This window comes from Carcharodon carcharias, chromosome 10 (genome assembly GCF_017639515.1).
Source record: "Carcharodon carcharias isolate sCarCar2 chromosome 10, sCarCar2.pri, whole genome shotgun sequence".
Classification (NCBI taxonomy): Eukaryota; Metazoa; Chordata; class Chondrichthyes; order Lamniformes; family Lamnidae; genus Carcharodon; species Carcharodon carcharias.
The window spans coordinates 44,543,453-44,565,093 of record NC_054476.1 but is presented as its reverse complement, the minus strand read 5'-3'; the positions used below and the strand labels follow the sequence as shown (position 1 = coordinate 44,565,093).

General features: G+C 42.0%; 1 protein-coding gene across 9 annotated transcripts in view; it reads left to right on the top strand.

Annotated features, from left to right (window-relative positions):
* The window catches only part of pde3b (phosphodiesterase 3B), a 265,470-nt gene that overhangs the window by 155,182 nt on the left and 88,647 nt on the right, over positions 1 to 21,641 (top strand). For 8 of the 9 annotated variants that reach the window (XM_041196606.1, XM_041196607.1, XM_041196604.1 and 5 more), the window contains exon 2: positions 16,278 to 16,331. The exons of the other annotated variant lie outside the window; for it this stretch is intronic. In XM_041196606.1, the coding sequence (XP_041052540.1) occupies positions 16,278 to 16,331 (54 nt within the window). The remainder of the gene's footprint in view (positions 1 to 16,277; positions 16,332 to 21,641) is intronic. 9 annotated transcript variants of the gene reach the window in all.

Here is a 21,641-nt window from a genome sequence, read left to right as displayed (position 1 = left end):
GGAAGTAATCAGCCAGGATTCCTGTTCCTGATTGCTCCTTGGGTCACCTTGACAGGAAAGTGCAGGTTCTATGCTGGGAAAGCCAAAATGTATGAATTGGATCCTTTTTATTGTGATAAACAATTTAGTCAAATTGCCTACTCACTTGCAGGCTGATATGAAGGCTATTGGATCAACTATCAGGCAGCTGACTATATGTTGGTGCATGCCCCCAGTGCTCCTGAACAAGTCTTAAAAAAGGATGACAATTGGCATTTAAATCATGTTCATTCTTCATTGAGAGTAAGTGCATGTCACCAAGTGAGGGAATCAAATGGCAGCAAAAGTGGTCCTAATTGTAATAATTAAAGAACAGATCCTCAAGGGTTATAATCTCCGGATTACTACCCGAGCCACGCGCAAATTGGCATAGGAACGCGAGAATAAGGGAAGTAAACACGTGGTTAAAGGAGTGTTGCGGGAAAGAGGGGTTCCATTTCGTGGGGCACTGGCATCAGTATTGGAACAGGACGGATCTATGCCGTTGGGACGGTCTCTACCTGAACCGATCTGGGACCAATGTTCTAGCAAAAAGGGTAAATTAGGGTGGTCAACAGGACTTTAAACTAGAAAGTAGGGGGCGAGGGGAGGGTAAAACTCCAAGAAGTATGACTAATGGGAAACAAAGCAGCATGTGGGGGGGGTGGCTTCAACTTCATGGAAAATTATGAAAAAACTGAAAAGAAAGGAGAGCCCAGGAGAGGCTATTAAAGTCTCCAGAGCACAAAATAGGACAGAGTGTTTGGAAAGGGCTAGGAATCTAACTTCAAGCACATCAGATAGGGGACGACAATGAGAAAGGGGATGGGAAATACAGGACTGAAGGTGTTGTATTTGAATGCACGCAGTATACGAAATAAGGTAAATGAGCTTGTGGCGCAGATTGAAATTGGCAGGTATGATGTGGTGGGCATCACGGAGACATGGCTGCAAGGGGATCAGGACTGGGAGCTAAATATCCAAGGATACACATCCTATCGAAAAGATAGGCAGGTTGGCAGAGGGGGTGGGGTTGCTTTGTTAGAAATTAAATTAAATCGATAGCAAGAAATGATGTAGAGTCAGATGATGTAGAATCTGTGTGGGTAGAGTTGAGGAGCCGCAAAGGTAATAAAACCATAATGGGAGTTATATACAGGCCTCCGAACAGTAGTCAGGATGTGGGGCACAAGATACACCAGGAGATAGAAAAGGCGTGTAAGAAAGGCAAGGTTACAGTGATCATGGGGGATTTCAATATGCAGGTAGACTGGGAAAATCAGGTTGGTAGTGGATCCCAAGAAAAGGAATTTGTGGAATGTCTACGAGATGGCTTTTCAGAGCAGTTTGTGGTGGAGCCCACTAGGGAACAGGCAATTCTAGATTTAGTGATGTGCAATGAGGCAGACTTGATAAGGGAGCTTAAGTTGAAGGAACCCTTAGGAGGAAGTGACCATAATATGATAGAATTTACCCTGTAATTTGAGAGGAAAAAGCTGGAATCAGATGTAACGGTATTACAGTTGAATAAAGGCAACTACAGAGGCATGAGGGAGTTGCTGGCCAGAATTGACTGGGAGATGAGCCTAGCAGGAAAGACAGTGGAACAGCAATGGCAGGAGTTTATGGGAGTAATTTAGGAGACACAGCAAAAATTCATCCCTCAGAAGAAGAAGCATACTAAAGGGAGGACGAGGCAACCATAGCTGACAAGGGAAGTCAGGGACAGCGTAAAAGCTAAAGAGAAAGCATACAATGCAGCCAAAGAGCAGTGGGAAACCAGGGGATTGGGAAGTCTACAAAGACCAACAGAGGACAACTAAAAAACAAATAAGGAGGGAGAAGATTAAATATGAGGGTAAGCTAGCCAGTAATATAAAAGAAGATTGCAAAAGTTTTTTTAGATATATGAAGGGTAAGAGAGAGGCAAAAGTGGACATTGGGCCACTGGAAAATGATGCTGGAGAAGTAGTAGTGGGGAACAAAGAAATGGCGGAGGAACTGAATAAGTACTTTGCGTCAGTCTTCACGAGTAACATCGCCAAAATTCAAGAGAGTCGGGGGGCAGAGGTGAGTATGGTGGCCATTAAAAAGGAGAAGGTGCTAGGAAAACTGAAAGGTCTGAAGGTGGCTAAAACACCTGGACCAGATGGATTACACCCCAGGGTTCTGAAGGAGATAGCTGAAGAGATAGTGGAGATGTTAGTGGTGATCTTTCAGGAATTACTCGAGTCAGGGAGAGTCCCAGAGGACTGGAAAATCGCTAATGTAACCCCCCTGTTTAAGAAAGGAGTGAGGCAAAAGACGGGAAATTACAGGCCGATTAGCTTGACCTTGGTCGTTGGTAAGATTTTAGAGTACATTATTAAGGATGAGATTTCAGAATACTTGAAAGTGCATGGTAAAATAGGGCAAAGTCAGCATGGTTTCATCAAGGGGAGGTCGTGCCTGACAAATTTGTTAGAATTCTTTGAGGAGGTAACGAGTAGGTGAGACAAAGGAGAGCCAATGGATGTTATCTACTTCGACTTCCAGAAGGCCTTTGACAAGGTGGCGCACAGAAGGCTGCTCAGTAAGATAACAGCCCATGGTGTTAGAGGCAAGGTATTAGCATGGATAGAAGATTGGCTGTCTAGCAGGAGGCAGAGAGTGGGGATAAGGGGGTCCTTCTCAGGATGGCGGCTGGTGACTAGTGGAGTTCCGCAGGGGGCAGTGTTGGGACCACAACTTTTGACTTAATACATTAATGATCTAGATGAAGGATCTGAGGGCATTCTGGCTAAGTTTGCAGATGATACAAAGATAGGTGGAGGAACAGGTAGTATTGAGGAGGTAGGGAGGCTGCAGAAGGATTTGGACAGGTTAGGAGAATGGGCAAAGAAGTGGCAGATGGAATACAACGTGGGCAAGTGTGAGGTCTTGCACTTTGGTAGTAAGAATAGAGGCATAGACTATTTTCTAAATGGGCAGAGAATTCAGAAATCTGGAGTGCAAAGGAACTTGCGAGTCCTAGTCCAGGATTCTGTTAAGGTTAACTTGCAGGTTGAGTAGGTAGTTAGGGAGGCAAATGCAATGTTGGCATTTATTTCGAGAGGACTAGAATACAAAAGCAGGGATGTGCTGCTGAGGCTTTATAAGGCTCTGGTCAGACCATATTTAGAATATTGTGAGCAATTTTGGGCCCCATATCTCAGGAAGGATTTTCTGGCTCTGGAGAGGGTCCAGAGGAGGTTCACGAGAACGATCCTAGGAATGAAAGGCTCAACATATGAGGAACGTTTGAGGACTCTGGGGCTATACTCGATGGAGTTTAGAAGGATGAGGGGGGATCTGATTGAAACTTACAGAATACTGAAAGGCCTGGATAGAGTGGATGTGGAGAAGATGTTCCCATTAGTCGGAGAGACCAGGACCCGAGGACACAGCCTCAGAGTAAAGGGAAGACCTTTTAGAACAGAGATGAGGAGAAACTTCTTTAGCCAGAGAGTGGTGAATCTATGGAATTCATTGCCACAGAAGGCTGTGGAGGCCAGGTAATTGAGTGTATTTAAGACCGAGATAGGTTCTTGATTGGTAAGGTGATCAAAGGTTACTGGGAGAATGGGTGGAGAAACTTATTAGCCATGATTGAATGGTGGAGCAGACTCGTTGGCCTAATGGCCTGATTTCTGCTCCTATGTCTTATGGATATAATGTATTGCAAAAAATATTACATCTTTTAAAAAGAACATTCAGAACATCAATGTATAGCTTTCTTGTTGATGCATATATTCTTGATTAAGGATTTCGTTGACTTTGCTGACCTCATCTGAATTTGCATTTGGTCATTTTCATGATTGTTTTGCATTTAATCTCATTGGCCATCCTAAGTAGTAAGAAAATCGCATTTCCTGTCATTACACTATTTGTAGACATGAAAGGCACTTAAATAATGGGTCGCATCATTGTTGCCTTGAGCTGTGAATTTTCTTGATTCTTTGATCCAAATTATAATGGTATTTAAGAAGGATGAATGTGCTATGTGGGTTTTATCAAGCATTTAATTGCACCGTCAAAATCAGCAATTGTTTGTTTGAGCTACGTGCTGTTTGCATGTGAGGAAATATGTGTTGTGGCTTTGTGCAGTTTTCATAGACGATGTGGCTGCCAAGTGACATCTTGCACTGTAACTACTGGAAATTGATCTCTTGTAGAGAATTGGTTGTGCAGGTATTAAACCAATCAGTCTGCAATTTTGCTACATGTTTTACATATCACGATTTATCTTGTACATGGTTTCTATGCAAAATCATTTACAGTATTTGGGCCCAATAAACCACTTCCTGGAATAAACAGGAGGTAAACCCACACCCGAGTGACTAAGTTTATTATTTTAATTTGCAAATTGGTGGTTTACAGTGCACAAGTTGAAAGAAGTAATGCGGATGCCTCTCTGCAGCGGACATTTTATTAACAAAAACAAAAATTCCTGGAAAAACTCAGGTCTGACAGCATCTGCGGAGAGGAATACAGTTAATGTTTCGAGTCGGATGGGGGGTCACGACAGATAGAGCTGGATAAGCTGGTGGGGAAGGAACTTCCTTCGCCTCTGTTGCATTTGTTCAGATGATGCCACTTTCAAAAACAGTTGCTCTTACTTATCCGGGGTTTTCCACCCACAGTGGTTGACAGGGCCCTCAACCATGTCCGGCTCATCTCCTGCACATTCACCCTCACACCTTCCTATCCCTCACAGAACCATGATAGGGTCCCCCTTGTCCTCACTTATCACCCCACCAGCTCCGCATTCAAAGGATCATCCTCCACCATTTCCACCAACTCCAGCATGATGCCGCCACCAAACACATCTTTGCTTCAGGACTCCCCCCCAACTCAATGGCATTCTGCAGGGATTGTTCCCTCTGGGACACCCTGGTCCACTCTTCCATCATCCCCTACACCTCAACCCCTTCCCACTGCAACCTCCCATGCAACCGCAGAAGGTGCAACATCTGCCCCTTTACTTCCCCCTCCTCACTGTCCAAGGGCCCAAACACTCCTTTCAAGTGAAGTAGCGCTTCACTTGCACTTCCATCAATTTAGTCTACTGCATTCGCTGCTCCCAATGCGATCTCCTCTACATTGGAGAGACGAAACGCAGACTGGGTGACCGCTTTGCGGTACACTTTCGGCCTGTCCGCAGGCATGACCCAGACCTCCCTGTCGCTTGCCATTTCAACACACTACCCTGCTCCCATGCCCACATGTCCATGCTTGGCCTGCTGCAATGTTTCAGTGAAGCTCAATGCAAACTGGAGGAACAGTACCTCATCTTCCGATTAGGCACTTTAGAGCCTTCCGTACTGAATATTGAGTTCAACAAATTTAGATCATGAACCCTCTCCTCCATCCCCACCCCCTTTCCAATCCCCCTTTTTCCAATAATTTATACATATTTTTCTTTTCCCACCTAATTCCATTATTTTTAAATGTATTTCCATCCTTTGTTTTATCTCTCTTAGCCTATTTTGATCCCTTCCCCCCACCCCCACTAGGGCTATCTGTACCTTGCTCGTCCTGCTTTCTACCTTTAATGTCACCATTAGCACATATCTTAGCTAATACCACCACCGTGAACACCTCTTTGTCCTTTTGTCTATGACATCTTTTGGCAATCTCCACCTATCACTGGCCCTCTGTCCAGCTCTACCTGTCCCACCCCCCCTTAAACCAGCTTATGTTTTACCTCTTTTCTATTTTTCCTTAGTTCTGATGAAGACTTGAAACATTAACTGTATTCCTCTTCACAGGTGCTCAGTCCTGCTGAGTTTTTCCAGGTATTTTTGTTTTTGTTTTGGATTTCCAGCGTACACAATTTTTTGCTTTTAGGTTGGACCGTTTATTAAAATAGTTGTGTTGATTGATTTCATGTGGTTCTCGAAAGATTAAATGCTTAAATTGATCTCTTTCAGTGCTGCACAAATCTAACAAAAGCAAGGATTTCTCGTCCAATTCTACACATCTAGTGGCCTTGGTTACTTTGGAACCTACAGCTCACAATTTTCCTGCCTGAAATTATATATTTTTGAACAGCTCTTATTGCTTGCCCATTTAATGAGGCTTTTACTGTGCAGATAGTTCTGCCTAACAATATTGTCCGATTCCATACACACACATGAATTAGGAGCAGGAGTAGGTCACTCAGCCCTTCAATCCTGCTCTTCCATTCAATAAAATCATGGCTGATTCGATTGTGACCTCAACCCAACATTCCCGCCTACCCAAATTATGAATTTATATTTTCACTATTTATGTGAAAGTGACATATAAGGTTTCAAACTTTTGTATTGGCAACTTTGATAATGTGATTCATCAAACAGCACAAATTTCCACACAAGTTTCATCTTGAATTTTGATTTTGTGAGACAGCCTCTGGAATCCGGGTTCACAACCGTGTATTACCATTGCATTCGTAGCTCTAACATATTTCTGATATATCATAACTGTCAGTTGATAATTTGTGGGCATTCGTGATAATTGTCTGTTGATATGTGTGATGCAGCATTTGTGATTCTACTTAACAAATAGACAGAAGGGATGGAATATTGAATATATCGCAACACAAAGTAAATATCAATCCTTAGCTGTATCCCATTTCATATTCGAATTCTTCAGCGCATGTTTTATCTCCATATTTGGCAAAACTCACTGATCTGCACGTTTGCCCCTTTTGAGTGCAGAATAACAAATGGTTATCTTAACTCAATTCCTGTGAAAATCATGGATTCAACTCAGTTAAAGTTAATAATTAAGATTACAAAGACAATGATTTGTTCTCATTTTCTAGCAGGTTATACATGGAATAGTACAGATTTCTTGTACATTTGTCAAAAATAAGTGTTCAAATTCTCAATGTGTATGTTTATGTAAATTTTATTTATCTATTTAAACTACTCTCTCAGTGGAATTTGAATTTGCAAAACAAAAATTTGTTCGTTATGCATGAAGAGACTTGGCAAGGCCTTCACAAAAATAATATGCTTTTTTACAAGTTATGGCCCAGATTTTGCAGTCAGTGGTGAAGAAAGGGTACTTGCTTTGACCTCAAAAAAAAACTGCCAGCAAAGGTCTGGCAATCTCTGTGGTGTGGATTTCCTCTTTGCTGATGGCAGTTTAAATCTGGCACCAAGTTATGGGGATATCTTGGCATGCAGCAGCAGTGATGCCAGCAAGTAGGTAATGAGGCAGTCACATTGAGGTATTCACGTACAGCAAATCAGGAAGTTAGAAACACTTTACGTTCTTTATTTTTTATTTTAATTTTCAGTCGTGAAATGAATGCTTCATGATTGGATTAACATAGAAGCTAAGATAAAGATAAACAAATATTTAAAAATGAAGAAAAAAGGTTTTAAAAAATGTGGAATTTTTTTATCATTTTGGAGAAATTTGACGTGTTATTAGCTTTTCAGGGCATTTTGCAGTAGTTATGAAGCTCATGAGCTCTTAAAAAATATTGTTGCACTCATCAATAAGGTGCAACTTCTTTCAAAGTGTTTTTACAGTGAGATTTAACAGCATCAGAGTTCTCATTAATTCATTTGATTTCCATTAATTGCAGCCTGGGAGGTGGTTGGGGAGCTGCCTCTGGAGAAGTATTGAATCAATGACAACGTTTATATTTCTTTTCTATTCTATACATGTGCATAGTCCTGAAGTTACTGTCAGTTTCAGTGAAGCTACGATGCTGACAGTTTCTCAGGCATTACCAATGTGAAGTCCAGGGCAACATTTTTGAAGTTGGTTCATTGTATTGTAGGACATAAGTGTCAACATTTGACATGACAGTAAGTCTCTAGCATTTTTTCTTCTTTGTGTTTGTGTGTGTGTGTCTATATTAATTTATTGTAGCCTTCAATGATTCCAGTGGGACTTCAGTCAAACATAAAGGGCATGAAATATTTTTTTCAAAGCTTTTCACAAAAAGTTGGCTTTTATTTTACAAGGTTTTTCCAAAGCATAATATCTGGTTGTAGGGTTGGTGACTGGGTGTACTTTCTGATTTCTGAATATTGCTGAAAAATTAGACATCCTGCCACAGGTTTTCATCTTGCACTCAGGCCAGATGCAAAAATGCCAAATTTCAAAGGGGTTGGCAAGTCAACTCTAGTCAAGGCATTGCTATGGCAAATGCACCAGGGAACTACTGTGCCCATTCTTTTTGTTTGATTTAAGAAAGTTATGTTCCTTTTGTCTGTGTAGGACAGGTCCCTGTGACTAAAGGTATGTAGCTTCTCGCAAGTATAATTGAACCACATTGCGAGACTGACTGATAATTGATTGTTAGTGTTATTCTTAGCACACTTTAGACAGCACTTGCTGATTAATTAAATCGCGGAATCACATAACGTTGGGCATTATGTCCCGAGTTTTGCAAGCATGGGCTGGTTGAATATGATCTATACTCTGGCCTGCTATGAATAACCAAAGGGGCATGCTGTTTGATATGAGCCAGTCATTAGGATTTGGGGCCTGCATACCTGACATTTGTGCAGTCAGCAGAACGTCTTTTTGGCTTGATGATCATTGCAACGTGAAATAGCTCGCTTCACCTGTTGCTCAAATTTTCAGATACCTTACCCTAACAGGGTAATTTGACTATTCACTTTTCAGGCAGGGCCCAAATGTTTTACCTCTATAGACCTCTGGTCACATGTCATGGAATCTCGGTATCATAAGTAAAGTTTAAATCCATGTTCCATCAATTTGCTAAGGTTGCAAGCTGGCACGACAGATCTTGGCTGATGTGTTTAATAATGAATCACGAAAAGCAGCTTTTTCCAAACTTTCAGGTCAATAAGGTGGAAAGAGGCCAAAGCATTCAATGGGATCTAAAGTAAAAATAGGCCTGAGTTGTCTGAGATGTGAGGGCCTTTAGATAGATTTTTAATTGTCTTTTATATTTTTATTTTATTTCTGAAGACTTTTTAAAATGGCTCTAAAGGAGGTGATCTTGTCACTGTTGAACCTTCTGCTGCAAGCTGTCAATGCACCCTGTTCCTGATGCCATCCCAACCACCTTCAACTGCTGTTGTCCTCCCCATTTGGGCCTTGTGACTTGTATCCGCTCCACTCTCCTAATTGGATTATTGCTCTATATGCACTTCCTATCGGGCCATCTATGTGTTTGTACCTTTGCCAGTAAATATACTTCAAGAGCATTTGGCACTACAAAGAATCAGTTCTCGAGTTTAATGGAGGGAAGTGGGTTTTAAGTTATAAGTGGGTGGGGAAGAGTGCTGGTGTAGGGAAAAACAAAGGGCAAGAGACTGGGGAGGTGCAAACTGGGAGTATTTTCGGAGATGGGTAGTTGACAGGATGCTGTCAATGTTTGTATTGTCTAAATCCACTTAGCACCTCTGCTCTTCCCTCCTGCCATTCTTTTATGCTCCATGCCTTTCTCCTCTCATCTTTTCCCTTCATTTAGTAGCAGTCTCGAGTCAGCAAAAGGATAGAAATGGGTTAAGTGAGCGGCAATAATTGGCAGATGGAGCATAATGTGTGAAAATGTGAGGATCTGCATGAGAATAGAAAAGTGGAATATTATTTAAATGGAGAGGGACAACAGAATACTGTGGGAATTTCTTATTCATTCATGGGATATGGGCTTCATGGCTGGGCCAGCATTTATTGTCCATCTCTAGTTACCCTTGAGAAGGTGGTAGTGAGCTGCCTTCTTGAACCGCTGCAGTCCATGTGGTGTAGGTATACCCACAGTGCTATTAAGAAGGGAGTTCCAGGATTTTGACCCAACGACAGTGAAGGAACGGATGGTGAGTGACTTGGAGGGGAACTTCCAGGTGCTGGTGTTCCCATCTACCTGTTGCCCTTGTCCTTCTGGATGGTAGTGGTCGTGGGTTTGGAAGGTGCTGTCGAAGGAGCCCAGTGCATCTTGTAGATGGTACACACTGCTGCTACTGTGCATCGGTGGTGGAGGGAGTGAATGTTTGTGAATGTGGTGCCAATCAAGCAGGCTACTTTGTCCTGGATGGTGTCAAGCCTTTTGAGTGTTGTGGGAGCTGCACTCACCCAGGCAAGAGGGCGAATATTCCATCACACTCCTGTCTTGTGCCTTGTAGATGGTGGACAGGATTTGAGGAGTCAGGAGGTGAGTTACCCGTCGCAGGATTGCTAGCCACTGACCCGCTGTTGTAGCCACTGTATTTATATGGCTAATCCAGTTCAGTTTCTGGTCAAGTTTCAGGATGTTGATAGTGGGGGATTCATTGATGGGAATGCCATTGAGCATAAAGGGGCAATGGTTGGATTCTCTCTTGTTGGAGATGATTATTGCCAGACACTTGTGTGGCACGACTGTTATAAGCCACTTGTCACCCCAAGTCTGGATATTGTCCAGGTCTTGCTGCATTTGGACTTGGACTGCTTCAGTATCTGAGGAGCCCTGAATGGTGCTGAACATTGTACAATCATCAACAAACATCCCCACTTCTGACCTTATGATGGAAGGAAGGTCATTGATGAAGCAGCTGAAGATGATTGGGCCTCGGACACTACCCTGAGGAACTCCTGCAAGGATGTCCTGGAGCTGAGATGACTGACCTCCAACAACCGCAACCATCTTCCTTTGTGCTAGGTATGACTCCAACCAGCAGAGAATTTTCCCCCTAATTCCCATTGACTCCAGTTTTGCTAGGGCTCCTTGATGCCATACTCGGTCAAATGCTGCCTTGATGTCAAGGGCAGTCACTTTCACTTCACCTCTGGAGTTCAGCTCTTTTGTCCATGTTTGAGCCAAGGCTATAATGAGATCAGGAGCTGAGTGGCCCTGGCTGGATCCAAACTAGACATCAATGAGCAGTTTATTGCAAAGCAATTGTCACTTGATAGCACTGTTGATAATCCCTTCATCATTTTACTGATGGCGAAGAGTAGACTGATGGCCGGGTTGGATTTGTCCTGCTTTTTGTGTACAGGACATACCTGGGCAATTTTCCACATAGCCGGGTAGATGCCAGCATTGAAGCTGTACTGGAACAGCTTGGCTTGAGACGTGGCAAGTTCTGCAGCTCAAGTCTTCAGTACTATTGCTGGAATATTGTCAGTGCCCATAGTCGTTACAGTATCCAGTGCCTTCAGCCGTTTCTTGAAATCACGTGAAGTGAATCGAATTGGCTAAAGATTGGCGAGTGTGATGCTGGGGACCTCCGGAGGAGACCGAGATAGATCATCCACTCGGTACTTCTGGCTGAAGATTGTTGCAAATGCTTCAGCCTTTTATCTTTTGCACTGATGAGGCTATTTGTGTAGCCTCCTCCTCCAGTGAGTGGTTTGTCCACCACCATTCACAACTGAATGTGGCAGGATTGCAGAGCTTAGGTCTGATCCATTGGTCGTGGGATCGCTTACCCCTGTCTATCCCTTGTTGTTTATGCTGTTCAGCACGCAAGCAGTCCTGTGTTATAGCTTCACCAGATTGACACTTTATTTTTAGGTATACCTGGTGATGCTCCTAGCATGCTCTCCTGTACTCTTCATTGAACCAGGGTTGATCACCTGGCTTGATGATAATGGTGGAGTGGGGTATTTACCAGGCCATGAAGTTACAGATAGTGTTCGAGTACGATTCTGCTCCTGATGGCCCACGACGCCTCATGGATGCCTAGTCTTGAGTTGCTAGATCTGTTTGAAATCTATCCCATTTAGCACGGTGGTAGTGCCACAGTGGAGGTTACCTTCAATGTGAAGGCGGGACTTTGTCTCCACAATGACAGTACAGTGGTCATTCTTATGGACAGATGCATCTGCAGCAGGCCAGCGGGATCGAGTACATGAATCACAAAATAGTTTGGGTGAGTTGCTGCATCTGCATACTGTCTCCCAATACTAATAGATCCTTTCAAAAATTCCAGCATCTGGATCTGCATCTTTCCCAAAAACTGGCCAGACTATGTCTGTGCACCAAGGTTTGTTGAAATCCATCCATTAGTTTTTGAGATAAATTGTTTACAGACAAACGGCCTAACAAATGGGCGAAAGCACTGGGCCATAGAATTTGAAGAAACACCCATAAGTATTTGGGCAACCTGATGCTGATTGCCACTCCAAGGAAGTTATGGCCCATTATTTCCGCCCACCTTTGGTGACGGAGGCAAAAATAAGGGATCTCCCATTTAAGATGGAGATGAAGAAACATTTCTCCTTTTGGAGGGTTATTAATGTTTGATATGTTCTCTACTCCAGAGAGCAGTGCAGTCTGGGTCATTGAATACCTTCAAGGCTGAGTTAGACCAGTTTTTAATCTACAAGGTAATTTAGGGTTATGGGAGCAGGCAGGAAAGTGGAGTTAAGGCCACAGTCAGGTCAGCCATGACCTTATTGAACTCAGTGCAACTCCAGAGACATGAGCACAGTGGTGCTGCAGTGTTGGAAGTGACATAGAATCGTACACTGGTTGCAGCTCAGAAGTAGGCCATTTGCCCAAACTGCACAGGCTGTCCATGAGAATAATCCATCGAGACCCACTCCCCCACCCTTTCCCTTCCATTTTTATTTTCACTTCAAGTGCTTATCTAAATCTCCTTTGAAAGCCACAATTGTAGCTTCCACCACCCTTTCAAGCAGTGCATTCCAGATCATAATTAGTAACCACTGGTTATGTGAAAATATTTTCCCTTGTGTTGCTATTGGTTTGTTTTCCAATCACCTTAAACCTGTGTCCTCTGGTTCTTCACCCTTCTGCCAATGGGAATGGTCTCCCTCTGCCTACTCAGCCTAGACCGCCCATGATTTTGAACAGGTCTACCAAATCCCCAACCTCCCCTTCTCCAAGGAAAGCTATCCCAACTTTGCAAATCTATCATGTAACTGAAGCCCCTCATCCCTGGCACCATTTTTGTAAATCTTCTCCACACCCGCTCTAAGGCCTTCATCCTTTGTAAAGTGTGGCACCCAGTATTGGCATACTATTCCAATTGAGGCTGAACCAGTGTTTTATAAAGATGCATCATAACTTCTTTGCTGTTTACTCTCATGCCTCAATTTATAAAGCCTAGGATAACCAATATTTTTTTTAATACTTTCTCAACCTCCCCTGCCACCTTCAGTGTTGGTGCACATATATCTCGATGCGCCTCAGTTCCTTAAAAATTGTATCCTTTAGCTTATATTATGTCTCCTTCTTACCAAAATCTATCATTTCACCCTTCTCTACATTAATCATAGAACGGTTACAGCACAGAAGGAGGCCACTCAGCCCCTTTGAAGAGGCTGTTCACCTAGTGCCACTCCCTCCCTTTTCCCCATAGCCCTGTAAATTTTTCCTTTTCAGATAATCATCCAATTCACTTTTGAAAGCCTCAATTAACCCTGCCTCCACCACACTCTCAGGCTGTGCTGTACAGATCCTAACCACTCACTCTCTGGAAAGTTTTTCCTCATGTCGCCATTGCTTCTTTTGTCAATTGCCTTAAGTCTGTGCCATCTGGTTCTCGATCCTTCCACTAACGGAACAGTTTCTCCTATCTACTCTGTCCACATCCTTCATGATTTTGAATACCTCTGTCAAACCTCCTCTCAACCCTCTCCTCCAAGGACAACAGTATCAACTTCCCCAATCTTTCTGTGTAACTGAAGTTCTTCATCCCTGGAATCATTCTCGTGAATCTTTTTCTGAACGCTCTAACACCTTCGCGTTCTTCCTAAAGTGTGGTACTCAAAACCTGGCACAATACTCCAGTTTAGGCCAAACCAGCATTTTATGCAGATTTAAGACAACTTTTTTGCTTTTGTTCTCTGTCCCTATGATATAGCTCAGGATTCTGTATGCTTTATTAACTGCACCTCCTTTACACCCTTCACAATTTGTATCCCTGTGATCATTCGATCAAAATGAATCGCTTCACGCTTCTCTGCATTCAATTTCATCTGTCCCTTGTCCACCCATTCCACCAATCTATCGATGTGTGTTTGAAGTTCTACACTATTTTCCTCATGGTTCACAATACTTCCAAGTTTTGTATCATCTGCAACTTTTGAAATTGCGCCCTTTACACCAAGGTCTAGATCAGTAAGATAAATCAGGAAGAGCAGGAGCCCTAACATCAATTCCTGGGGGATTTCACTGTAAACCTCAATTAAATTTGATCTGCCATGTGTCTGCTCATTCCGCCAGCCTGCCCATGTCCTCCTTGAAGTCTATCACCATCCTCCTCATGGTTGACAATACTTCCAAATTTTGTGTCATCTGCAAATTTTGAATTTGTGCTCTGTACACCCAAGTCCATGTCATTAATATATATTGCTAGCAGTGGCCCTCGTACCTGGGGAGCCCCACTGTATCCCTTATTCCAAAATGAAAAACATTAGTTCATCATTACTCTGGTTCCTGTGCATCAGAGATTTTGGAACCACCCTGCTGATGCTCCTTTTATTCCATGGGCTTCAACTTGCCTGACAAGACTGTTATGTGGCACTTTATCAAATGCCTTTTGGAAGTCCATATACACACCACATCAACATTCCTCTACTCAAACTTCTCTTGTTACCTCATCAGAAAACTCTTATCAAGTTAGTTACATTGATTTGCCTTTAATAAATCCATGCTGGCTTTCCTTAATGAATTCACACTTGCCCAAAAATATGGGAGCTAGCATATTCGCTCTAAGTTCCTTTGCAAGTCGCACTCCAGTTGGTCAGTTTAGGTTGCTGCATGTGCGAGGCCACACAAAAAATTTTAAAGTGGGGGTGGGGATGGTTGAAAACTCCATCTTACAATATGCTGACAGTCATGAAACTGGCCAATCATTTGTGTGGACTTGTAGGGACAAGCAACTTGGATCAGTAATTTCCAGAAGCTCTTTCTGCCTGTATCGAAGGCTTTTGTGAGTGCAGCTTTCTGACCTGTACTGTCAATCTGGCAACACCTCAGTTTTAAAATCTTTGTTTTCAAATCCCTCAATGGCCTCGTCCCTCCCTATCTCAGTTAACTCCAGCCCTACAACCCTTTGTGACGTCTGTACTCTTCCAATTCTGGTATCTTGTGCATTCCTGATTTTAATCACTTCAGCATTGGTGGCCGTGCCTTAAACTGCCTGGGCCCTAAGCTCTGGAGTGCCCTGCCTAAACCCCTCCCTCCCTTCCTCTCTCTCTCTCTTTCTCTCACTCTCTTTCTCTCCATTTAAGACACTTCTCCTGAAAACCCATCTCTTGGATACCCCTAATACCCCTTTGTGACTGTGTCGAATTTTATTTGCGAATGCTGCAGTGTCGTACTGTGGAATGTTTTATGATATTAAAGATTATGTACGTTATTGTAGCCTGCCAATGGAGAGAGACTTGATAGTCCTATTAGTATCAGACAAGGGAGGAGAGTTATCAAGAAAGTTCAATGACAATGTTATATAAAGTAGATTTGCAAGTAAAGGAAGAACTTTCATGCTATGTGCATGTTTTTTTGACTGTCAGTTTTTATACAGCAGGAACCAAGTAACCCATTAGTGCAATTTTTTAAAGCATCAGAAGCTAGATGAAGGCTTGGAGATCTCTTTTATGCTAGCAAGGACGGGCAAAAGTAAGGGCATTTTTTCAGCTATTTAGAGTGAGGAAAACTTTAAATGGGAGGTTTTTCAAAAATTGTGAAATGAGGCAAAGTCTGAGAGATCCTTGTACACAGCAGAAACAAGGCACTGGTCATGTGTAAGAGTTTTTTTGAAACAGCAGGGGCCAGGAAGGCATAGAGCAGAAAGAGTTCAAACACCTGTAGTGCAAAACGGGGATCAGGATTGGGAGTGACTGGAAGGTAATTGGATCTAATCTGACTTCAACTTTTGTTCTGGTAGTTTGATAAAACTGTTGTCTGCTCAGTTTTCTGGCTACAACAAAATTTGTGTTTGTATAGGGCTTATAGTGTAATCATGGCTGCAACATCTAAAAATCTTCAACACAAAAACAGAATTACCTGGAAAAACTCAGCAGGTCTGGCAGCATCGGCGGAGAAGCATCCGCAGTTTTTTTGTTTTTATCTAAAAATCTTCCCTGCATTGCACCTTCAGGCATTGACAAAATACTAATTCCCCGCCTCTCACTCCTACCTCTTTCCCTCCCTCTGCATCCCACAGCCACCCCAGTCTAAGTTGAAAATATGTTTTGTAGTGGGAATGTGGTATTGATCAGTGTAGCCGATTTACCTATTTTGCAGTGAATGGTGCAAATCTATTTTCCAACTATAATCTGTTAATGGCACTTATTTTCATATTTTGCAGATGATCCTTTGGGATTGGGATTTGAAGCAATGGTTCAGAAGTTACCAGTATCAGGTTAGTCTCAAGTTTGTATTAACATAAACTTAGGCCTGAGAGAACACAGTACTTTCTGACTATCTTATTTTTTGACAATATTGTATTAGTAAATTTTACATTTATTGTTTATGTTCTAACTTTTTGACGCATAATGCAAAAATTGTTCTACGATACTGCAAACCAGGAACGCCAGACATTTTGTTGAGTTTGTTCAATGTGATTGGCACTCAGAAAGGTGTATGTTTATTGGGTGGGATTTATTTTTCCATTTTAATTTTTGTTGAACGGGAATTAGTGCTGTTCCACCTTCAACTACTTCTCGAAAGCACTTCATGCAGAAGTTAGTTGGAAATGATTAAAATTTTCCATTAGTGGTAGCTTAATCTGAAGTTCCTACAATTATACTTTTGGTTGTTTGGTTTGTAGCCCTCTGCATTCATGTTTCGAAATTACATCAGAAATTGTCGTATATAAGAATATCCGATTTTTACTTAACCTCATCTGTTTAGTGCACTTGGACATTGTTGTTGAATTTTATTGTATACTGCTCAAAATATAGTTTGCCAGCTTCTGACAACTCATCTAGTGAAAAACTGACTCTACCAAGGAGTAATTAAGAACATCAGAAATAGAGTAGGCCATTTGGCCCACTGAGCCTGCTCCGCCATGCAATAAGATCATGGCTGATCTGCTTTTGTTTCAAATTCCATATTCCCATCTACCTCTGAAGACCTTTGATTTCCTTGCCTAATAAGAATCTATATACTTATGCCTTAAAAATATTCCATGACCCCACCTCCACCACCTGCTGAGGCAAAGTTCCAAAGTCGCACAACCTCATCTCTGTCCTAAAAGGGCACCCCCTAATTTTAAAACAATGCCCCCTAGTTCTGGACTCGCCCACAAGGGGACACATCCTTTCCATGTCCACCTTGTCACGGCTGTTCTGGATCTTGTATACTTCAATCAAGTCACCGGTGACTCTTCTAAATTCCAGTGGTAACAAGCCCAGTCTGCCCAACCTTTCCTCATAAGACAACCCATTTCATTTCTGAATTAAGTGGGTAGATGTGGCACAGTGCTTCACACATTGAGTTAGAGGGTTCAATTTTTTTAAATATGGTTTCTAACCCATACAACTAGTCTGCCTCCAGTTCCAAGCAGAGGCTGATTCATTATTTATCTCTCTCTCTCCACATTTTTCTGCAGATTATTTCCTCCCTCCCTCTTAGCCCTATTGCTCAAGACAGACTCATGTCTGTGTGTATGTCTCTGCCTCCTTCCTAAAGATGTAAAGATTTTAATCAAAAGCAAACAACATAAATATGTAACAAGAACAAAAATAGCTGGAAAAACTCAGCAGGTCTGACAGCATCTGTGGAGAGGAAGACAGTCAACATTTCCAGTCGAGTCCGGACTCAAAGCGTTAACTGTCTTCTTCTCCACAGATGCTGTCAGACCTGAATTTTTTCAGCTATTTTTGTTGTTGTTTCAGGTTTCCAGCATCTGCAGTCTTTTGCTTTTATCAACATAAATATGAGTCATTTTCTCCAACAAAACTTTAATAATGCTCTTTCAAATGGCAGCAAATAGCTTGCATTTTTAGTTCTCACTGCCATCGTTTTTGTGACATTTTATTCAGATTTCTGTTTACTGCTTATAGGTCTGTATTTTCTCACTATTTACACAGTTTGACTTTATTCTCCTTTTTCTTTGGGTGTAATTTTCTCTCTCTTCTGGAATATTTTCTCACTTCCTTATCATCTCTCTATCTTTCTGTTCCTTTTGCTATAGTTTCTGTCATTTTGTTCCTCTGTATTCTTCTCCCCTGCAGCTATTTATCTTTGTTCCCTGTATTCAACCCCTGCCATTAGGCTTGTTGAGGTTTAATGTCTGCAATTTTCTTCTTTGGGTCTGGCTCTCAGAGCACTGGGAAAGTGGCACTGGTTCTGTCCATGGTGAGATGGGATATTGGGGATTAGCAGTACATTGGGGAAGAAGGTCTCAGGGAGGTTTTGGCAATTCTGCAGCAAGTTCTGGGATCTAGGAACACTGGAAAAGTAGTCATGAGATTTTGGATCACTGGAGATGGGTTGCAACATCAGGAAGGGAGGTTCCAGGCTTAGGCTGTTCTGAGATTGAATAAGGTTATGGGAGGCAAGTGGTCCAAAATCTTTTCAGTCCAGCAGGATGAAGAGGCTGAAATACTGATCAAAGATTTGAAGGTCAAAATGTAGCTTAGTTGGGGCCAGCCTCACACCTCCATCCCCTTCTGCTCAGCTGAATCATCAATGGATTGTCTCGAGAATCCCCTCCACCAACCGCTTCCTTTTCCCCCAAACACACAGGGACCTCATCAACTAGTGCAACCATTTGAGGATTCCAGTGTACAAAATGCACAAAAATAACTGCAACCTCTTGTCTGGATAGCTGTTCATCAGCGATTTGTGGTCTCCATGTATTCTAGCAGCTTCTCCTTCACTGCCCACATTACCGTGCTGCTTGTAGCCTGTCTGTCTGATTTTGATTATTTGATTGTTGGTTAAGTTGCAGCTTGTTACATAATGTTGGGTCCAACCTCATTGTGATCAGTTGGTCATGTCATGTTGTGTTGACAGTGCCACCTCCTACTTCAGCACCATTAAAACATTTTGAGACCATGCTGTACTTTTTACCACCCTTTTATCCTCCAGATAATCCTGTTCCTTTTGTATTTAATTTTTTAAATACCTTTTTTAAAAAAAATGCAGTGCTCAACAAGATGCAGTTAAAAATAGATATTTGGAATTTAGCAATACTGAGGAGGGGTGCAAGCTGTGTTGAGTTTGGTCCTGGGCTTTGGTATCAATAGCGGATGGTCATCTGTTTTATCATAGCTGGGGTAGAAGGTCAAATCACACTGCATTGGTGAGTTTTGCAGAACTAAGGTGCAATGTAGCATTTAGCTTAATGTTAGAGTGCAGGTTTCTGTCAGCACTGAAGGAAGATTGAGTGCATGGGTATGGCTTTATGACAGGGTTTGTGAGGGTCTCAGGTCTGGCACTATTGATTTTGAATTTTTCAAGGTATCTTTGTAAGCACTGAGCTTTGTGAATTGTGATTCATTTTTGGTTGTGCATTTCTGTGTCTGTCACTTCCTCTATCTCTCATTTCCACCATATTTGTCTGTCTTTTTCTGCCTTTCTCTTTTCTTTCTCTAATTTACAGCAACCGAGAGACACAGAAACAAATGGCCTGTAACTTCCGATCTCCGGAGTGTGAAGATGGATTTTTAAAATATTTTGGGAATATGGTGATATTCTGTAACAAAGGTGTGTGTCTGTGTGCGTGTCCATGATTAAGTAGACTGGGGAGAAGGTTCATAGAGAAAGCTTTTCTGTGAGAGTTGAGAGATAAAAGGGTAAATGTTAGATGCATGCATAAATTTCAAAGGAGAGTTTAGAAGTGACAGGGGATTTTTACAACTGTTACAGACTGGAGAGGGATTAATTTAAACAGCCCTGATCCCATCTATTTATGGACGGGTAGTGAGAGGTACTTTTGATTTCTAATTTCCCTCTTTATAAGTGGTGGCATATTTTCCCTAACCCTTCAGTTTTGGAGTTATCTAACCTTCTATTAATAACCCTACAGCAAAATCATGATAAGGTAAAGTAAGAGACACTCACAAAATGTGTGAAAAGGGTTTTGCAATGTCTGCCCCTTTTTACATTCATACAGTAAAAGAGGGATAAGAGAAAGAGAGAGGTTCAGGGCAAAGACCACAATAAAAATAATAATTCTGGTTTCATGTGAGCTCAGAGTCCAGTAAGTCAATGTCCAATAAAGGTTCTTTCATGTGGCTTAGTCTGGCAGAATTCGTGATCTTGATCCTAGGAACTTGGTTGCAGGTTGAGTCCGTTGAAGGTGCAGTGAAGTATTCTTGTATCCTGGGTATTAGTTCACTCAGTAAACAAAATACAGGATTCCTCCTGGAAATCAGACTCTCAAAAATTGAGGTCAAAGGCAGGCTGCTAGCCTCGAGTCCGGTTCTCTTCAGAGGTTAAAATGCAACTGAAGATAAAATTCAAGAGCTGTATGATCAAAGGAATTCAGACAACTGAAGTGTCAGTCATATGACAGGGTGGGGGATTTGGTTGAGCTATTCAGCTAATGAGGTGCCTGGTTGAAACCCATTGTGTTTTGAAGCAGATAACAGCGGGGTCATTAGCACAACATTGGGAGTTGCAAATAGCTCTACCTTTGTCTTGTAACTGGCTGGTGCAGACTTATCATCTATGAACAAACAAAAACAGAAATACCTGGAAAAACTCAGCAGGTCTGGCAGCATTGGCGAAGAAGAGCACAGTTGACATTTCAAGTCCTCATGACCCTTCAACAGAACTAAGTAAAATTAAGAAAGGGGTCTGTTGAAGGGTCATGAGGACTCGAAACATCAACTGTACTCTTCTCCGCCGTGCTGCCAGACCTGCTGAGTTTTTCCAGGTATTTCTGTTTCTGTTTTTGTTTTGGATTTCCAGCATCCGCAGTTTTTTGTTTTTATCATCTATGAATCCTTTGCGTTGGCTTGGCTGGAATGTTTATACAAGTCACATTCCAGGGGGGTGATGAAGTAGCCTTTGTCCAGTGGAGCAGCTTAGAATCTCCCATTCTTCCTGTATTCTGGACAGGACACAACTTAGAAAGGTTTCGTATTTGACTCAAAAATGGAGGCAATAGGAAAATATGAAATCTTTTGTATATTTTGGAAAAGTTGAGTTCAAAGAGATGCTGAGGACAATGGAATCTAAGGTGCAAGGTGAAAAGGATATTTCAGGAAAGATGATTGAGCTGAGTTATGGTGGCTGTGTTGGGGAGATGCCCTGATACCTGCTCTGTGCTGAGAGAAGGTATGAAATCTGAAACAGCCACCCAGTGAGACCAGAAAAGTCTTTGTTTCAGCAAGAAGGTTGTTTCTGAATTTCCTTGGATTTACACAGCAAAGTGGAAGAAAGTTAGAAGTTGTGTGGTATACTTTTATTAAAGTACAACAGTTTTTGCCTTGGGTATCTTACTGGGTTTTTATGGTTAAAAATCTATAAGGGAGCTGCTGCCAACTAGTTTTCTTGGGTGTTCTGACCAAGTGGTTTTTTTTGCAGGCAGAGCGTTTTGTAAAACTGTTTTAATTGTAACTTTAATTTTGTGTGCTGAAGTGTTTTTTTTCTTCCGGTTAATAAACCTTTTAATTATTAAGTCCTGAAAGTGTTACTGGAGTCTATGCTTCGGGAATCAGTAGTTCTTTCCCTTGTTTTCAAAATACAAAAAGAAAGGTTATGATCAGTAAGACAA